This window comes from Pelodiscus sinensis, chromosome 24, assembly GCF_052426305.1.
Source record: "Pelodiscus sinensis isolate ZL-2025 chromosome 24, ASM5242630v1, whole genome shotgun sequence".
Classification (NCBI taxonomy): Eukaryota; Metazoa; Chordata; order Testudines; family Trionychidae; genus Pelodiscus; species Pelodiscus sinensis.
In genome coordinates, this window is record NC_143075.1 from 16,959,921 (window position 1) to 16,980,580 (window position 20,660).

General features: G+C 50.2%; 1 protein-coding gene across 1 annotated transcript in view; it reads right to left on the minus strand.

Annotated features, from left to right (window-relative positions):
- The window catches only part of KAZN (kazrin, periplakin interacting protein), an 844,711-nt gene extending 825,531 nt beyond the window's left edge, over positions 1-19,180 (minus strand). The window contains exons 1-2 of the mRNA XM_075906495.2: positions 19,082-19,180; positions 12,425-13,897 (exon numbers count right to left, since the gene is read on the minus strand). Of these exons, the coding sequence (XP_075762610.2) occupies positions 12,425-12,545 (121 nt within the window). The 5' untranslated portion in view covers positions 12,546-13,897; positions 19,082-19,180. The remainder of the gene's footprint in view (positions 1-12,424; positions 13,898-19,081) is intronic.
- Between the last annotated feature and the right edge of the window lie 1,480 nt (positions 19,181-20,660).

A 20,660-nucleotide genomic window follows, 5' to 3' on the forward strand; every position in this document is an offset into this window, starting at 1 on the left:
TTCCTCGTCTCATTCATTATCACTGTTCTGAAATCTCACCAGTTTCCTTCAGCGTCCTGTTAAACACAGTGGATTCTTCATAAATTCTTTGTCACTTGCACAGTGCATTCCCTAGATCACAGATGCCATCAGTAAAGTCCTCCTAACCCAGCCTTTGGTCATAAGTAACGTATTAGAAGTAGCAAGTATCCCGCATAGAAGTGTAATGAGCTGTAGATAAGCATTGATTTGTGGTTCTGCTTAAAAGGAAACAGCAGAAACAATGTAAAAAACCCATCCCGCTTGGCTCAGCAGTGGCTGTTTTCCTTTATTAAACTCTCTCTCAATGTTATATTTTTTTCTCCTGCTTTCCTACAGTTTCTGAAGCTCCCTCTCAGATAGGGGAGGCCTTACTTTCAGAAATAGTGCCAATTATTTCAGTCAACAATAGATCATGGAGAAGTATATCATAACTCTATTAGGAAAAAAATTAGAAATGTTCATGACCAACTCCATTGTCTTCAAAATATTGGCCATTTTCAGTCTAGTCAACAATGTGGCCATACCACCACGGCCAGCCTTCAACCCATCTGTCTTCAAAGATGCGAAGGACTGAATGGGCCACAGAGCCAGACTACCTTCTCAGCCTTAGGCCTAGTCTACACTACCCTCCCTCAGTGTACTTACCCCAGTGTCTTTCACACATTAAGATCAGTGGTGGCTGCTCTCCTGTTGACTCCACCTACTCTTCTCGTCCTAGGGGAGTATCGGAGTTGACAGGAGAGCACTCGGAGGTTGACTTATCATGTCTAAGACACAATAAATCGACCGCTACAGCATCAATCGCTGCACCACCAATCTACCGTGTAGTGGAGACAAGTCCTTAGAGGACTTCAGAGCAGAGCTGAGGTACATGAACGAGGCAGCAGAGCCGATGCTTGCTCGGCTGCTACCCATGCTGTGCTTCTTCTTTGGATGAAAAAGGGATCCGCAGGGCTGTAAGTTCAGTCCCTTTCCTTGCACAAACACTATATTCACACCATTTTTTAAATAAATACTTGGCCATCTGCTGTAACAAATAAAAGGCACTTTCTTGACATCTGGGGTAACAGAGCTGTGTCGCCTTTTGTAACAGTAATGAGCCCATACAGAGGAGAACAGCTGTACCCTAAAGAGCTGAATTACCACATTGTAGAACCACCAACACAGAGAGCAACAAACCGTCCCTATAAGGGACACTTCCATTTCTAGTTCCCTGCTCAGTTTTCCGCTTGCTGCTTAAAACATGTTGGCCACCAGCATTCCTCTGATGCAGAAATGGAAGAGAAGATTCCTCCCCTTTCCCCCACTTTAAAAGAATTTGCTTCTTCAGTGATTTCCGCCTATGGATGTTCTGGGTACATAAAAGCCTCAAATATATCTAACTTCACTATGTCCATTCTGCTTTTGCTGGGCTGAGTGATTTCTACCCATTCTAAGTGATTTTGTTTGGATTGGTACTTGCAAGCAAACAGGGAGGAGGGAAACAAAACGCATCTGGAAGGAAAATACAGGACTATGTAGCACTTTAAAGACTAACAAGATGGTTTATTAGGTGATGAGCTTTCGTTGCACAGCTCTGTATTTGCACTGCCTCTGGAAAGGAGGGAATGGCTCCATCGAGGCATGCAGCTCAGAAGCACTAAGAACTGAATGCTTCTTATCATGCTCAAAATAGCCAGGATAGTGGGGAGGCTCAGCTCTCAAAATCTACCGTGTCGTTTCCTTGAGACTGAAATGAGTGAGTTAAGCACCTAAGAACAGGGCCAGCCTGACCAGATAGGTGATGTGGGTGGTAGATTAGGATGCCTGATTTTGAGGAACGTCAAATTAGATTAAAGTGAATTTTTTCTCTATTTAAAGAAGTGTATTAATATGTTATCTACTATATATTTGAGAGAGTTGTCTGCCTAGTTATCTGTCTGTCTGTTCAAGAGCTCCTCCTAAATGGTAAGATTTAAGACCACCAAATTCAATAGGCAGTTTCCTCTTACAACTTAAAGCAAGATCGAGATTTGGTTGTGCCAGGAAAATGGGATGTGCCTGGAATGGGATTGCTTCTCATAAAACCATACAGGAGAGAGAGAAAGAGAATCACCAGGCAGGTGAAAGGGGCTGGCTGGGGGGGGGCACGTCCCCACCTCCAGAACTGCCCCATCCTTCTCTCCCCCAGGCACCCTTTAGGGACTGTGGTGGTGGACCTCCTCCCCTCCCCCATTTTGTATGGGAACATTGCTGGCTGTTCCCCTTTTTTAGGGAGCAAGGGAGAAGTGCACAGTGTGCTGCATTCTTCACTCTGGCTGGAACCTGGACATGCTCAATCTGGGGGACATGAGCCTCTCCCCCAGCTGTGCCCACTGGAGCTGCAGCAGAGTGCATCTCATCAAACCAAACAGAAGAGACAGAATCACCAAATCAAGGAGAGTCCTCAAAACTGACAGAACTGAGTGACTATGGAAAGAAGGCTTGGGGCAGGCTCTGCCCACTGGCCCCAGCACAGAGCTGCTGCAGCTCCATTTTGGGCTGGCGGGGGGGGGGTTGTGCCTTCCCTCTTGCCTCCTCCCCCCAATATGCGGCAGCTCTGTGCAGGGGCTGTGGGAGGGGTTGCAGGAGGGATTGTCTCACCCCCTGGCTACGGCAGCTCCGTGCTGGGGCCAGAAGAGGGGCCCTACCCCCAGCTGCAGGGCCAGCCCAGAACATTTTGGCACCTGAGGCAGGGAGCTCAAATGACACTCACATGCTCCCTCACTTGGGCCAAAATTTTGAAAGGTCTCAGTTCTGTCCTCCTTCCTCCAGCACAGCACTCCACCAGCTCTGTGCATCTAGAGCAGAAAGAATACACATGCACCAGCAGCAGACACAATCTTCTACACTCTGGGTCCTAATTGCGCCCCCCCCCCACCGAGTCATAAGAACATAAGTCTGGCACCTGAGGCGGCCACCTCAGTTCGCCTCATGGTAAGGCCAGCCCTGCCCAGCTGCATCGGCTCCATGCTGGGGCCAGAGCAGAATCTACCTCTCCCACCCAGCCATAGCACCCAAAACAGAGTTGCCAGGGGACAGGTGGTCCTTCCATGGCCCCCACCCAGCCTAACCTGACCTGCCTCATCCAGGGGACATGCATCCAGCTAAGTCTGCTGGAGCTGCACTGGGCATAGAGAGGCGCTTCTCACCTGGCCCCAAGCTGCTGTGATGGGAGGAGGTTGGGGTGGTCCTCTCTCCCCAGGGCAGCCTGCACACCCCTCCTCCCCAACCCCACCCCAGAGCAATGATGTAAAAGGTAATATTGAGTTAAGGTAAATCATCTAATCTCTTATCAACGAAGGTGTGGGCTACTGTATTTGTAAAGCAGAGCATGCTTGTTGAAGCCGGGTTGATTTAGTTGGGGTTGGTCCTGCCTTGGGCAGGGGGCTGGACTTGATGACCTCCTGAGGTCTCTTCCAGCTCTATGACATCTCAGAAGCGGCGTTACATTATTTGTTTCATATGGCGGAGCACAGCTGTGTATGTAAACACAGTTAAAATGTGTCACGGCCTAGCTGCAAAAGAGCGGCCCTTGCGTTTGCCACCTGCGGCCTGGCAGTTCAGTCACTCTCAGTAGCTTAGTGAAGGCTGAGCGGTGACCTGCAACAGCTGTTCTGCTGTCTTGCGAGCCACGTGCTCACAAGGAATGTGCATTGCGGTGGACTTGAAAAATGTGGTAAGATTGCAAAAGGAGATTGGTAAGATTCAGGGGGTTTGTTTTTACATTATCGACTTTGGCACGTGAATGGAACAAAGGTAAACTTCCACTCTAGACTTCCCCTTTTTCTCTATATTGAATGTGTGTGGGCGGGGTGTCAAAGCCATAGCACGCCTAAGGCGTCAAACCCTTGGGCCGGCCCCATCTTAGAACCTCTCTGAACGGATCACTAGTGGTCTGCGACCATCTTGCAGGTGAACCACAGGCTAGGGACTTCTTCCCGCCCCTCCCCCCCCACACACACAGCAGGGAGTCCATGCTGGTGCTCTACTCTGCCCCCCCTCCACGAGGTTCTGGCTGCAGGGAGGGAGCCCCAAGCCTCTCCAGCCAGATCCAGCTTGCAGGGAGAAGCAGCAGCTCCATGTGCTGCCACTTCTCCCCCCACCCCGCAAGCTGGGGGAACAGTAGAGCAGAAAATCACTCACTGGGAGGCTTTCCCTGCTGCTCCCATTGGGCAGAATCCCAGAGAACCTATCCTATTCTCTAGGCCAGTGGTTCTCAAACTTTCTGGCCCGTGGCCCACCCCGCTCAATGCAAACTTTCCCACGGATGACCAAATGGGTGCAGGCGGAGGGTCGGGGGTGAGATCTGGGCCCGCGGGAGGGTGCAGGAAGGGGTCTGGCTGGGAGGCTGGGTGCAGGAGCAGGCTCGGCTGGGTGAGGGAAATGGTGTCTGGGTGTGAGGAGTATGGGGGGAGCTTATCTGGCTCCATGTACCCTGCCACTCCCAGGCACCAAACCCCACTGCTCCCATTGGCCCAACCGGGATTATTTCATTTCACTGTGTCCAACTGGCTGCCTGCTATCATGCTTCCTCTGGAACAGGTTTCCCCCCTTTTTGTATACTGGGGACTGGCAAGCCCATTCACAAATTTCTGGCAAACTGGTAACATTTTATCTGCATATTTATTATGCAAATAATGAATATGAAAATAAAATGTTGCCTGTCTGCCAAAAGCCCTGGACTCCAGAACCCCCCAGTGCCAGGCCTAACCTCTAGAGCCCCCCCCCACTACTAGCCACTGACCCCAGAGTCCCCTGCACCCAACCCCCTAGTGCCAGTCCCCCATCCCAAATACTTCAGTGCCAGTCTCCTGTTTCTAAAGCCCCACTGCACCCCAGCCCCCAGAGCCCTCCCCAGTGCTAGTCCCAAGTCTGCAATATTAGCCCCATCCCCAGAGGGGGCCCCCATGCCAGCCCTGCTCCCAGAATCCTAGTGCCAGCTTCCCACCCCAGATGCCCCACTGTCAGCCCCCTACCTCAGAGCCCTCTACCCCTTAGCTATCCCAAGAACTAGCTCTGTCTCCAAAGCCCTGCCCCAAGAACCCCCAGTGCCTGCCTCACCCCCTCACCTATCCCAGCACTGCCTCCCAGCCATCAGCTGAGTGTTGCGGCCCCAGTCGCAGCTGCTCTAAGGCTTCCATGCTGGGCACCACGCAGGAAAGCGCTCTTCCATGTCCGGGAAGAGACCCCGCCCCTGCCTGGCAGAGAGGTGGGGCTGGACACGGCTCTCCCAACAGCCGTGGCTGGAGTGGTATATCCCAACCCCGGTCCCCAAAGCCACCACAACACCAACTCCCACAGCCTGCTGCCCTCTGGGAACCACAGCTCTGGAGTACCTGAGTTGAGGTTACCCACCCCCAAATGTAACTCACTGAATCCAGAAATCATGAGAATCGTCCTTCTGTTCAACTGTTCTGCCTCCAGGTTCTGTCCCTCATTGGCAGTTACTACACTGCTCTCAGCAGCATCAGTCAGAAGCTGTAGCCAATAGCCAGCCTTTATCCACCCCACTAATGTCCCCTCTAATCTTTTCTGTCCATGTGTGGAATAATTTTGAATACTGAGGCATGTGCAAATGTGCACCACTAGGAGATACAAAAACTCAGCGGTGGGCGCTCTGCTAATCAGTTGGGTGGCATCTGAATTTCTCTTGAATGGCTGCAAAAAACAGACAGCTTACAGCAACGGTCCTCCAAATTTTTGGCCCACAGCTCAGCCTGCTCAACTCAGACCCTTCCATGGACCACCAGCCAACTACCCATGATGATAAAATGGGTGAAGAAAGGGGTGAAAGCATGAGAGCTGAAGGTGGGGTCTGGATGGGAGGTTGGGTGAAGGAGCATGCAGACGGTTGGAGTCTGGGTGCAGGAGCAGGGTGGGGGTGAGGAGTCTGGGCATGAGGGGCACTTCTATGGCTCGGTGCCTCCCATCACTCCCAGGCACTGTTCCCGAGACCTCCCATTGGTCATCATAATGCCAGCCAATGAGAGCAGTAGAGAAAGCCTCCAGGTGAGCAGTTTCCTGTGCTGCCATTCCACCAGCTGGGGGGGAGGAGTAGTGCATGAAGCCACTTACTTCCCCTGCAAGCCGGATCAAGTTCACGGGGGGGGGGAGAACGTGGGGTTGGAGCACGACGTCATGGACCACTAGCAGTCTATGGACCACACTGTGAGAACCGCTGGCTTCCAGGGAACACTGCTCCCCAGCCAGGTTATTACCCTTGATCACACCTCACAGTGCTGAGCATGGTAAAGGGTTGGAGAAGAACGGGTGTGATAGGCAGAAGACAGGAGGAGGAAGAGGAACAGAGCCTACGAGTGGGAAGCACAACACTGCAATGCTGGCCCCCCTTATTCTTCATGGATCCCTTTGGCAACTCAGAATTAATGCCCGCTTTCGAAACGATGGCTCCTCTGTCCAGCTCACCAGTAGATGATACAAACCTCCCTGCATCAGACATGCTGAACACCTGCGACACGGATAACGGATTACTTTGGGAAGCTGGAGCTCTTGCAGATTGAACTGGGAGTTACTTGAGCTGGGTTATAAAAGTGCCACATGCTTCTCCTCTCCCCACCCCCGTCCAATATTCTAAGGGAATATTTACTAATGCTAAATGCAAAGAAAACAGGTCACCTCCAGGAACAAAGCTAAGATCAGCTAGGTGGCAGCTGTACTGTCACCCATCATGAAAAGAGACATGCTCTTTTCAAAATAAAATTTCCCTTGTAAATTTACAAGCAAGCAGCATTCCAGAGGTTTAAAAAACAGGTCCATTGCTGTAGTGCTTGCTCTAACAGATTTGGAGTACTGTCCCCTTATGACAATGAACTATTTAGACTAATGATGTAATTACCATGGTTCAGCCTAGGGAATTATGCAAATGTACAAAATGCATGCATAAATAATTAGCAGATTATGCAAAACCAGAAACGTTTTTAATTTTTAAAGTTTCATATAAAGCAAAATGAGGTGCAGCTGGGTAGCAAGGAGTTAATTTTTTTCCAATTAAATGTGCAGTGGTTAGAAGAAGATACTGCACAGCAAGATCAGGTGAGAGAAAGAGCAAAGAAAGAGGCCATGGAAGAAAGATGGTACAGTGATGAATGCATAACTTCGAGGACTCAGTCAGTTCAGGACTCAGCTCTGCCACAGACTGTGGACGAGTGGGGGGACCTTGAGACATTCACATAGGCTGTGTCTACACTGGGAAGGTTCGGCATCAAAAGTGCTCTTAACATGCAAAAGTCACCAAGAGAGAAAAAACAGTCAAACTGTTTTTTCTGCCTCCCATTGTTAACATTTCATGGCCACATTGCTAGCAGCCTGTCAACAGAGCAAAGCAATGTGGGTAAGCATCCCACAGTGCAGGGTTGTGGGAAGGCAGAGCTGATCCCTGTGCTTCTTGGAATTCTTTTGGAGTTCTCCCACAGCATATTCATTTGCTGGGAGCAGCATCTGAGTAGCTCTGTGAGCTCTCCACGCTGAAGAACATCAAAGCAGCAGAGCAGTCTCTCCAGCCCTGCCCCTGCAGCAGCAGATCAGAAGAATTCCAATTGTTTCCCCAAATGGAGCAGCTCACTCAGCTGTGTGATACTTCCCAGAGCTTTGAAAGGAGGGGAGAGGGGGAGATCATGCCTGCAGGGCAGCAGAGATCACAAAACACTGAGCAGAGCCATCATGGCAGGCATTGTGGGATACTGACAGAAGCCTGCTCTCATAACAAAAACAAACAGCAGAGTCTACTATTGACAGAGCCAGTATGAAGGGAGGGGGAAAACAAAAAGGTCTGTCACAGGACTGGAAGTTTTTTGTCCCCAAAACTTTTCTGGACAAAAATCACATTGCAGTGTAATCCCTCTCACTGTGTGGTCAACCAAAAGGCAGTTTCTGGCAACAAAACATGTCAGTGTAGACAAGGCCTAGGTCTGCCTGTAAAATGGGGTGTTGTGAGGAGAATAACACTTCAGGTATAGAGATGCGACACAGTGGTAACAGGGCCCAGTTAACTACCATATATATCGGGGTGGGCAATCATTTTTGCCTGGGGGCCACTTCAAAAATTCTTGAAGTAGCCCCAGGCTACCCCAGAAAGGGCAGTGCCTAAACAGGAAGGGATGGTGCCGAAAGAGGAAGGGGGAAGGCTACCCACCCCCAGACCGTGATTGGCCTGGGGGCAGGAGAGCATGCCAAAGGCTTCTCCGCTCCCCCCCTCCACACCCACACCCACTGCAAGCATTCCCACTTGCAGAGAACTTGAGAAGAGCGAATGGGAGGTGTACTGCCAAGTCTGTGATGTAAAGAGAGTGTGGTATTTCTGTAAGTGCATGCTCTGACATTTCAGATTAGGTCTGGACCTTTCATCATTTCAGCACATCCTATTGTTATGAAAAAAACTAAAATGTCATTAACCACAGTGATGTGATAGAGGAAGTCTAAAAGCTTTGCTGTTTAAATGTAGGTTCCCAGGGTCGGACTCTGCATCCCTACAAGTCCCAGTAAATTCAGGAGCGTATGGAGGTAACTGAAGGCAGAACTTGCCCCTCACGTTTCAAGGCACAACCATATCCAAGCAAACTACATATACTAATGAATTTGTCCTCATAACAGTGTGTGTGGAGAAGCAGTGCTATCATTCTCACCTTAGAGATGGGGAGCAGAGGTACAGAGAGGATAAGTGACTTGCTAAAGGTCATGCAGGAAGACTGTGGCAGGGCTTTGCAAGTTTTTCAGAGGAGTGGTAAACAAAGACATACAGAAAAATACATTAGGTAATAGTCATGGGCAAAAATTCTGCCCTCAGCTATGCCAGTAGCAACTGCTGCAAGCCACTTACAGTCAGGCAGATTAAATTAACATAGAATTTACCTCCCACCTGACAATAGCCCCTAGCTGGTCACAGGTTTCCCTGAACATCCATTTTCCATCTGCAGTCACATTTTGCACAGGTGAGACAGTATTTCCAAAGATTACATCTAGAAGGGCCTAGGTCAGAAAGTTTCAGAACTGGAGCTCAACTTTCCCAAACTTCTGCATTGTTTGGAAGAGAACTTTTGACTCCACCCTCACTGTAGTGTGAAGGTACAATATATATTATCATAGCCTTATCCAGCTGCCCAGCCAGCAACAATAAGATCCAGTGTCTTAGGGTTAGTGTATGGGCTACTGGATATTTTAAACAAGTCTAATTCCAGTTCTGAGAGGCCCTGACAATGAGCAGATATTCTCTTTCAGCACATGGTGATAGAGGCTTGTGCTTACAGAGCAACAGAATCAGAGCCCTATCATTACTGTCGCTGCAAAATTCTGAGTGGCCAAGGTACACAGTAGACCTTGCAAACCCAGGTAGCATTTGCTTGTGAATTATATTTGCTCTGGCTTCCTCCACATGCTCTTGCTAACCAGAGGCCCCTTTCTAAGCAGCCAATGGAGAAGACAGCTGATACAACTGCATTATTATATATAAAGCCAAAATCCACACTTGGTTTTGTGTGGTGGGCTAAAGAACATTGGCAATATTCATTATTACATTGCTCTTCATCTTCGCAGTGGTAGCACAGTATGTGCAATGTCTTACCCCCACCCTGCCCCCATTCATTATTAGCTTAAATCTTTAACACATTCCATTTCAAGTCAAACAAAAAATATTTAATTCTACCAAATCGAAGTGTGTCCTTTTCATTGTCTTGAATTTTTGGAACAAAACAAAACAGTCAAGGACATTTTGAAACTAAAAAGTAGTTTCCATCTGGAAATGAAAACTTTTTTTTTTAATTTGTGTTTCTCCATCGTTCCAAAAAAAACCCAAACAATTTAGTAAAACTGACAAATTCATGAAATCAGGGTTACTGATTTTGCATTTCTCTCACACACACACACACACACACACACACACACACACACACACACACACACACACACACACAGAGAGAGAGAGAGAGAGAGAGAGAGAGAGAGAGATTGGCCAAAAGCTTTCACTCAGATTTACTCAGGGTTACAACTGAGGACAGACTATATCTAGGACAGCCAGTAAAAGAACACTTACATCTAGCTCTAGCCATGAAAGAAAAAGGAGTTTGTGGTGGAGGTACCAAACTGGATTTCACGACCTCTGCTATCGAACACTGGCTCTTCCACAAACCTATGTGACCTAGAGCAAGGTTCTTCATCTCTGTTTCAGTTACACTTTTTTAGAAATTAAGCTGCTGTTACTTGCTTTCTCCCATCCTTTGTCTGTTTTGTCCATTTGGAATGAAAAACCTACGGGGCAGGGACTGTTTTTAAGTGAGTGTTTATGTACAGCATTGAATCCAGTAGGGCTCTGATCTTGGCATCATTGATAATAGGAGCTGCAATATGCAAGGAAGATAAGTAAAGCTACCTTGGAAAATTCCCTGACATTTGGTTTGAGAACCCAGCAATAACAAGCTAGAAAATGAAGCTCACCACGTCTTAATTTGATCTAGGTCACTTCCACAGATCCCCGGAAATCAGGCAGAATTTACCCTCTAAACAACAACTATGGTCCAAACATAACCGCTAATAGGAACTGGGGGGGCATAGTGAAGTCATCTCCTAGGGGAGAGAGCTATGTATCTGTGTTCTCTTCACTCCTAGACATTCACCACAAAAGGACTCCTGTTCAGTTGTCATAAAAGCAATTGTGAAATTGTCAGTGGGTCTTGGGTTCTTCTTTGCCATGCCAGCTTATTAATCCAGGAGGTTCTCAGACACAATTACAGAACATTAAGGTAGCTAAAGGCAGTGGGCCTATTTGTTCATAGCCATCGTCATGGGCAGTGGGGGAACCTAGAGCCGGGGGAGGCAGCCCCCCAGCCTTACCCCTGCCACCTGAGGCCCCGAGGGAGCCAAATGCCCCCCTCCACTGTAGGGGCAGACATCCATTCCCCCAGAGGGTGGTGCATGGTCTCCCCGGCTCTGTAGCCTGAGAACATGAGGGAAGGGAGGACAGGTGGCCTACCTTTCCAGCCTTCTCTGGCCCCAGAAGGGCACAGGGTGAGGGAAGAGTGGACAGTGTGCAGCCCCAGCCTTCACGGGCCTTGACTGGAGCACTGAGAAGACAGGTGGGCCGGCCCCGGCCCCCAAACAGCTAGCGCCTTGGCTCCAGCCTCGGCAGGGCTCAATCCCAGACAGCAGTGAAGGAGGGCAGGGGCTGAGGGCAGAGTGTGGGCAGGGCTGGCCCGGCCCTTTAGGAAAGCATTGCCTTCCCTGCCTCTTATACCCACCGCCCGTGGCCGTGCACTTTGAGTAGCCGTTTGCACTAGTGCAGAGTGAGGGTGAAGACCAATCAGCAGCCAGACTGGGAAGACTGCGGAGGGAACTGCATTTTACATAGCTGTACGTGGCTCCACAAGGTGAAGGGCACCAGAGAATCACACTCGCCCTAGGGGAGTTGCAACTCAGTAAAATTCTTTGGAGCCAGGCCTTTTTGTGCGGTGTTTGTACAGCATCTAGCACAACGAGCTCCTGATCCATGACCAGGACCCCAGGAAGAGTCACCTGGTCCTTTAAAGACCTGAACACCCAAAGGTTCACCCCACCACCTAGGTAGCAAGGTGCCACCTAGAGAGGCATCATGCTTCAATCAATGGGGTCCAACAGACTGGCGAGGCCGCTGGGCAAGGTTGGGGATGCCGGCTCCATGCTCCCGGAAGGGGTGGGTTGGAAAGGGCGGGGCTGGGGCAGCCAATATTCAGCCCCACCTGGACCCCTCCATGCCAGCCCTTAGAGCCATCCAGAGTGCACCACACGGAGATCTAGCAGCAATGTAAAGGACCCAGCTTCAGCCATCACTGTTGCCATGGTAGTGGTGGTAGCAGCCCTGAGCCCTTTTGAATTGCCAGGCCCCTCCCTGGTCAGCAGGCCTGGCTACAATAGTCACTCCCCAACACAGTATAAATCGATGTTCCCTGGCCAGCTACCCAGTCAGAAACAACTCGTTTCCTACCAAATTGACGAGGCAAATCGAGAAGCAGTGGAATTTCCACACCCGCCCTTGCCTGACTCATTGTTTCGGCAGTATTTGTTTTCATGACTTAGTACCCCGATGCGTTAGCATACACACCATTTACTGTTCAAAACCCAGTGGCAACCTCTCTGGGGCCCTCAGCCCTAGAGTGGCTGATCTCAATCCATGTTCATACAAACAGCACCATGCCCATCCTACATGATGGTTTCACATTTGTGACTGGAGTTAAGACACGGAAGGTGGGATTTTCAAAAGAAAATAAGAAATTGGACACTGGAATCCCTTCGACTGCTTTGAACAATCCCAGACTTTGGTAAGTCCTGGGTCTGGGGAGAAGATAATTTGCCAATTCATGGGCGACAAGTTAGGACCTTAAATATATACCCCTCCTACCTGCCTCCATCAGTTGACATTGCTGCCCAAAGACCTGTGAGAAGGTAACAGGGCCTGCAGCAGAGTTGGAGGTCGTTGGTGAAGTATCCATGGCTCTCTCAGGATCTTTTGTATTAGTCATGTGGCACAATCCAGAATCTTTGAAGAAGTTTCCCCCACGGTCACAGTACGAGAACCTGGATGGATCGGTGAAGATGAGCAGCACCTGGTTCGATACCTTGTTCTCCCCCCGGTTTCTAAAAAAAGCAACGCTGCCTCCTGTTTTCACTGGGGTGTCATTTGTATTCAGAATGGTCTTTCCTCAGGAGCTGCTGTACATGTTTTAACCAGTTCCGAGGGCCTCAGACAAAGCTGGCAGTTAATGACAGATATCCACTAGCCCCCACCTCTTCTTGGGGTAACAGCAGAAGTTGTAAGAAATGTGCAAGTTTCTCCCCAAAGCAGTCGTTTCTCCTCCTCGTGCTCCTTCAGCATCTAAATGTCTGATTAGCTTACCCGTGAGCGTTGGCACAGTTCCACGCGAGGACCACAACGGGAGTTGTCCCAGTGGTTTAGAAACTGCGCTTGCCGGAGAGGTTAAGCCCAAATAGTTTCCGAACGCTGGATGGAAACGCAAAGATCCGTGCATCCACTCCTGGCTGCAAGAACCAGTCGTCAGAAAGCTCTGTGTCTGTCCAGCTTCTAAGTCTGGGCTTCACAGCAGGCGATCACAGCCTGAAATATTCTTTTCAGCGGATCAAGCTGGTGCCAGAACTGTGCCTCAGGGAACCTGCCACCTGCAGCAGTCTACTGAAAATAGTCTCCTTCCTCTCCAAGGGGTCTGACTGAATTTCTCTCTCTGCTTCCCTTCCTGCCTGAATCCAGCAGCAGTCTGCAGCCTTTGCTGTCACCGGCTGGCTTGGCTCTTGGCGGTAGTCCTCCTTGGTTAATTCCTTCACTCCAGATCTGCGTCTCTCGTTTCCCCAGCCACATAGGCAAGTGGGAGGAGATTGGAGCCATCGTTAAATAACATTTCCTTTGACCTGCTGCAGTGTCCCCCCCTCCGTGCTGCGATGTAAAGGCTGGTTCCTTGGAGTCATTCTGGAAGCACAGAGAAGTGCTAACTCAGCCAAGCAGGAGAAAGCTGGTTGCTTTAACCCTCTCATGCCCATCTGCCATTGTCAGGGCTCCAAGAAGCCCAGGAGAAAGGGGGGAAAGATGGTGAGGGCTGGTGTGTACACATGTAGCTGGGATGCAGGCTGTTGTGTCCCAACCAGGGTGGTAGCAGCTGCTGTCTCATAATTATTTCAATGTAAAGCAGCCCAGAAGGCCATTTCCATGGAAAAGGGACTGAGCGTTAACTCCCAGCAGCATCTGTGACAGCGGATTCATCTTTATTTTAAAAATTCCATCTGGCGAGGCAAAGGCGGCTAACTTCAGAAAGCGCTGCACGATTTTATCCTCAGTGAGTCATAGGCGCCGTCTTCAGGAATGCTGCGGAGAACAACAACCAGCAAAGCAAGATGAAAACAAAACCCTGCGATGTAAACAGGGCTATGCCACCACAACACATATTATGATGGTGATAAAAGTCCTCGGGCCAGGGTGAGCAGTGCAGCTAAGTGCGCAAATGGGACCTGAAAGTTCATTTCTGGCTGGTTCCCACATGTTGTTTGAGAAGAGCACAAGGAATGTCTAAGGGTATGTCTAGACTGCACTCTAAAATCGAGATAAGATACGCAATTTGCATAGTGCAAATTGCGTATCTTATTTTGATAATATTTCGAAAGGCTATTTTGAAATTTGGTTCATCGACATGGCGCCAAATTTTGAAATAAAACACTACCTCGAGACATCCCCTATTCCTAGTAGAATGAGGTTTACAGGGATGCCAAAATAGTCTGTCTGTTATTTTGAAAATTATTTTGAAATAGCGAATGTGTTCCTTGGACTCAGGGTAGCTATTTTGATACCTCCAGTACCCCGAAATAGCCTTGCAGTCTAGACATACCCTAATTCACTACTAAACTTCATTGGCTCCCTATTATTGGGTCTGAGAACCTCCCAGCCTTTAAAACATTTCTCACAACACACCCATGAGAGAGAAAAGTATTTGTGCCCATTTTACAGATGGGCATTGAGAGACGGATAGTAAGTGACTTGCTTCCTAGCACACTGTAAATATGGGTCGGAGAGAAGGTACTGAACCTAGTTTTCCCCGCTCTCAACCCAGTGCCACCCTGAGGGTTGCCAGGTGTCCAGTTTGACAGGAAAGTCTGGTTGAAAAGGGAACCTGGCAGTACTGACTAGGCACCACAAGCCCAATTACTGCAGCCAGGAGGAAGCACCCAGACCTGACCCTGCTCAGCCAGGGGCTGTCTCCTATCCTCCTTGTCAGGCTGTAGCCACTCCCAGCCCAGCCCTCAAGCAAAGGGAGCCCAGCTGGGAGATAGTTGTGGGGACTAGGCCTTCTGGGATGCAGGTCTGCCAATTCTCAGAGCTCTAGTCCCAAGAGACACTGTGGGCAACAGAGAGGAGCGTGGGCCTATCGCTCCTGGGAGCCAGCACCCTGCAGCTCCTCCTGGCCATGCAGCTGTACCGCCCCCAGCCCTGCGCCAGCGGGGCTGTGCAACCCTGAATAGGCGATGCTGCAGCTTGGGGGTGCATAGCAGGGCCTAGGGAAGGCAGAAGACTGACACTCCCATGATGGAAATATCATACATTCTTGCAGGCTTGGCGTGTGGGGGCCTGGAAGTGAGTATGGGAACTAGAGAGACTGGAATAGCCACCCCAGGATATGGACAGGGAACAGGAGGGGTTGTAGTGGGCCTGGAATCAGGTAGAAACCTGCTGAACCTTCCTTCGCTGCCGGGAAACAGAAGCCCCTTTTGCCCCTCCTACCCCCCAGAAGCTCAATACTTCCCCCATTATTCCCTCCTCCTTTACCTAATTAGGGTATTTCCTCGGACAGGCTCCAGTTAATTTAGTCCCTGCACCCATTGATCTTCTAAATTCCAACCTTGAATTTTCTCCTTGAAACAGACCAGAGTTAGGTATGTTCATGGAGAGACCTGTCAGTGACGCTGCATTCAGAATGGTCGGACCAATGGTCCATCAAGTGGTGGAATGGACAGAGCATGCAATTGAGCGATCCATCCCATCATCCCAGCTTCCATCCCAGCTTCTGGCAGTCAGAGGGTTAGGAATATCAAGAACCTATTCATGGAGGAGAGGGTCCATCAATGGCTGTTAGCCAGGATTGGCAGGGATATTGTCCCTAGCCTGTTTGCCAGAAGCTTGGAAGGAACAAGGGAGGGAATCACTTGATTCCCTGTTCCATTCATTTCCTCTGGGGCACCTGGCATGAGCCACTGTTGAAGACAGGATGCTGAGTTGAATGAGTTGTTGGTCTGACCCAATATGGCCATTTTAATGTTGCATCCCTGACCATCTTGACCAACAGCCATTGATAGATCTATCCTCCCTGAACGTACCTAATTCTTTTTTTAACCTATTATACTTTGCCCCTCGCAGCATCCCCAAGCAAGGAGTTCCACAGGTTGTCTGTGCACAGAGGAGCCTTTTAGCTCTGTGACATCTTCCTCTTCCCATTTCCCTTTCATTCTTTATAACCATTGGCTTCCCTGTTAGCAAGCCCCATCAAAGCTGATGAAGAAGCAAAAGTTGGCTGGACCCATTCCCTGGTAAAGGGTGGGTTTAAGGTAAAGGCCGCAGTTGGGGTCCCATGGCAGACAGTGGAGTGAGTTTGTTTTGCTTTGATGTCAAAATGAGAAGGCTCAGTCCTAGCTATGTTTCCCCCTTGAAACTGGCTCAGGTGAAAGCATGTTACATTGATAAATGACTCCCGCAGTACAAAGGAACATTCCCCTTGCAATTAAGGGACAGGAGGGGGAAGCACATGAACTGGGTTCTATTTCCAGCTCTTTCCCAGGTTCATTGGTTAACCTTGGGTAAGTCACTTGACTTTTCTGTGCCTCAGTTTCCCTTTCTGCAAAACAGGAATAAAAGTGCTCAGACATACTCAAGGCTGTTGGGGGGGGGGGGGGACCAATTCATTAGTATGTATAAAAATGGCTTGACTACTTCACATGGCATGTGTTGGAGCAGTTCCAAGTACAGCTGGACAGGAAACCCCAAAGAAGCAAAAAAAAATTATTCACAATACAACCAAAAAGAGAAAAGCTTCCCCCAGCGGTGTTCCCTCTAAATGTGTATGTCCATGTGCGGAATGACTTTTGTTATGTGCACCAATACAGAGGTGATGTAGCACATAAAAGTCATTCCATGCATGGAGAGTGTGTAGGGGATAGAGCTGAGGGGGGGTGGTCTCTAAACAGGTGCTCCAGGAGTGGGAGGGGCCTTTGGCGTGGGGCTGGGGAATGAAGGGTTTGGGGTGTGAGAGGGAGCTCCAGGCTATGGCTTGCCCCTGAGACAAGGGGCTAGAATTTGGGGCTGCAGTCGGCCACCATGGCAGGTGAGATGGAGGACTGCGGATACCCCCGGAAATCGAGCAGTGAGCACTGCAGGAGGACAGTGTCCTGCAGAGAACACCGGGGTCCTGGGAGCGGCACGGGTCCAGAGCAGAGCATGGAGAGAGCACAGAGCAACGAGAGGCGAGACATGGGCCAGGAAAGGGGGCACCCATCTGAGGATTGAGCTACGTCCCACTATGACCAGCAGGACGCGCTGTGGGGGTGATGCACAACACCAGTGTTACATGCAGTCTGGCCCCAGTGGCCTAATAGACACAGCATTGGCTGCCCAAGCCAGAGATTGTGGGTTTGAGTCCCACCTGGGGTGAAGAGTAGCCCTTGCTGGTTGAATGGAAAGCAGGGTACGTTCACTGCATCAGCTTCCTCCTTGGGCAGACATCAGGGATAAGCAGGGTCCCAAGGCAAAGCATCATAATTCAGAACAGCAGGGTAAGCTCATGCCAGGGCATTTCATTCTATAGCACCGTATATTGCAGTGCTTGGCTGACTCTATTACTCCCTTTATGGGCTCCCACCATGACATTTCTGCAGCTATAGGTTTCATTACAGCTGCCTAAACTTTTCCCATTCCTGATAGCTCTAGGGTTCTGGTCTCAATTCTGTATAAACTTGGGGGGGGTCCCCATCTTCCAATATCTTGTTTCCATCGCTGTACAGTGTGGGGATTAATGTCCTAGTCGTATTGAGGCTTAATTAGCATGTGCAAATCGGATCCAGAGCCCCACAGCACGCAATAACTTTAAGGGGTATTTACAGCCCTACTATAAAGGTGTAAATGTTTTGATTTTTTTTTTTAGTAGCGGGGGGGCCAAGTCTCTCGGCTGCTGATAGCATTCGTGTCAGGATCCTGCCAGTTGGTTATGCATGTTGAGGCTCTTCCCCACAACTTCACTGCCTGGAACCATAAACCAAAACAAAGAGCCTACTGCCTCAAATGGTAAAGTCTGCTCAAGGACCAAGGTGTAAATTTCACTGCTGGTTTTATTGGTATCTTGCGGACACTATAAAGCCTCTGTCAGAACCACTGTAACTGCTCAGAGTGCCTCTGCTAATGACTTGGTAGGTACTCTGAATTTAGGATGTGTTTGGCTTAATTCTGAATCTATTATTCAAAAGTTCAGCTCACATCAGACATTAATTAGGAGACTCTTTAGGGCTGCTCTGTGAAGTCAGTTCATTTGGAAAAAAAGGGGGGGGGCTGAAAATAAACTGTAGCATATGGGGGTGAGAGGAGAGAACTACAGAGAGAAATGAATTGGTGGGGAGAAGAAGAGAAAACACAGGTGTGGGGGATTTGAAAGACAGAGCAGTTACCTGCTCAGTTCATTAAAAGGCAGCAGTTCAGCTGTTTCTGTAACCAAAGTTAGGGAAAACATGTATTGTTTTACCCAGTGTTATATATATATCTGTGTGTGTCAGTGAGCTTTTCCTTGTCAGCTTTAGTGCCCATTATACTTTGGATCAGGGACTTCAGATTTGGTAGCAGGGTGGCATTTATGAAGGGCATGTGTCTTTTGCCTTCCCTGTGTAATTGTAACTCACCCCCTCTATGTGTATGCCTAAATGATACAGTCTTTAGCTATAGGGTAAAATACTTCCCTGCTTCAGGACCCTGCCTTATTCAGTGCAACAGACTAATGTATTTTTTAAGTGCCCTGGCACAATAAGGGTCTTTTATTATCCCCAGATATAGCTGGGGAGCTGAAGCTCAGAAGAGTTAAAGATCAGAACAGAGGAGCTGCCAGCCTCCCCAGCCCCCTGGGCAAGGTGGGTGAGGCTCAGGTCCATGCTCCTAGAAGGGGCAGGGCTGAAGTCAGAAGAGGGGGAGCCTACAGCAGCCAGCCCTCAGCACACCACACAGGCCCCCCCCCCCCAACCAGCCCTCAGTACTGCCCAGCATCCCTCCATAAGATGGGGGTGAAACCCTTCTAAGGGCCTGGTCTCCCTATCCAGGGAGAGGCCATGTAGTGACATGGGAAGGGTTAAGGTGGGGGGGGGGGGGGGGGGGAGGAGGATGAACCTAAGTCCACTCATTACTCAGGGTCCCAGAGCTGGAACCCAGAGGCAGTAGCAACAGATGGGCGTTTGTTCTACTCCCAGTCTAGCAACTACTTCCCTGGACCAATTCCCCAAACAATCCCTCCCACAACCTTTGCTCTGGTACCTGAGCAGCCGATCCTGCTCCTCTGTAGCACTCTGCCTGACTTGCAGCTCCCAGCGCTCACCCTGACACTCGCAGAACTTTAGCCCCTACCCATGCCTCTGAGCCAACACACGAGGAGCCCTTTTAAACCAGTCCCAACTGGTTCTTGATTGGCCCCAGGTATTCAGATTAGCCTGACTCCCTTGGCTCTGGAAGGCTCCTAATTGCACCAGGTGTTCTAACTGATCTGATTGTCCAGACTCAGTCTGGAAAGTTCCTGGTTCTAAGCCAGCCCTTGCCTGTTTACCCAGGAAACAGAGACTTGATCAATCTAGGGATAACATACCTCCCTTTGACTATTTTTCTATAGGGAGCCACGGGGAAGAGGGGGACACAGACCTCCTCACGGAGCCTCTACATGTGCAGGCGGCGGAGTCCCCCTCAGTGTGCCAGAGGTTGGTCCTGGCAGAAGTCACCAGAGTCGGAGACCTCCTGGACTATGACTGGGGAGACTGGGTGGATCCTCAGGCGCTCGCTCAGTGCATGGGGCTCGCCACTCTACGTACTCCCCGGTGCGTACTTCAGGAGGTGAAGGACGCTTTGCCGCCCACTGCTCGGGTGTACCTAAACTGGGTCCTGTGAGAGGGTGCACCCCGCCACTTCTTGCCCCCGGCCCTCCTGATTTCTCCATCAGCCCCCAGCCCCGTGTACCTTCCCAACCGCCTCCCCCTCGTTACCCGAGCCGGCTGCACACACTGCAGCCGGTCCCCTTCTGAACTGCGCCAGTCACCTGTACACACTCGTGCTTCACACGCTTCATTTCCCCACCTTCATGTCCCGCCCAGACACCAAGTGGCAGGATCTCCTACCACCAATGGAGGGTGGGGAGCCCCGGTGGGCCAGCCTCTATTCAACCTTGGTTCCACGGCCCACTGGGGACATCAGCTGGAGAACCCTGCATGGTGCTGTGAGCACGGGTGTGTACGTGGCGCGATTCACCCCCGTTCCCGACACTTGCCCCTTCTGTGGTGTGAGGGAGACCCTGGAGCACGTCTACCTCGAGTGCACCTGGCTACAGCCCCTCTTTCGGCTCCTCCAGAACCCCTTGTTGAGGTTCTGGCTGCACTTTTCCCCTCAGCTGTTAATTTGTGCACACCCCATCTGTGGCCCCACAAAGTCACGGGATCTCCTGGTCAACCTCCTCCTGGCTATGGCCAAACTGGCAATTTACAAAACCAGAGGTTGGCCGAGGGAAGGGCCTACGACTATGGTGCCTATTTCCGTTCCTGCATCTGCTCACGTATCCGGACAGAGTTCCACTCGGCAGCGTCCGCTGGCTCCCTCGAGACCTTTGAGGGGCAGTGGGCGCTGTTCAGGGTTCTCTGCTCGGTGTCCCTGTCCGGTTTCCTTGTTTTAGCCCCTTTGACCCTCACACCTGTCCCTGTTTTCTCTTTATTTGTCCCAAGTAATTGGTTGGTTTCCTGGGCTCTGTGGACCCTCCCGGTAGGCTGGGATGCGGTCCTTTAGATGTGGGAGAGCTGATACCCACCCACCTCCCAGACACCAAATAGAACTACTCTTCTATAGTGATCTGGCCTGA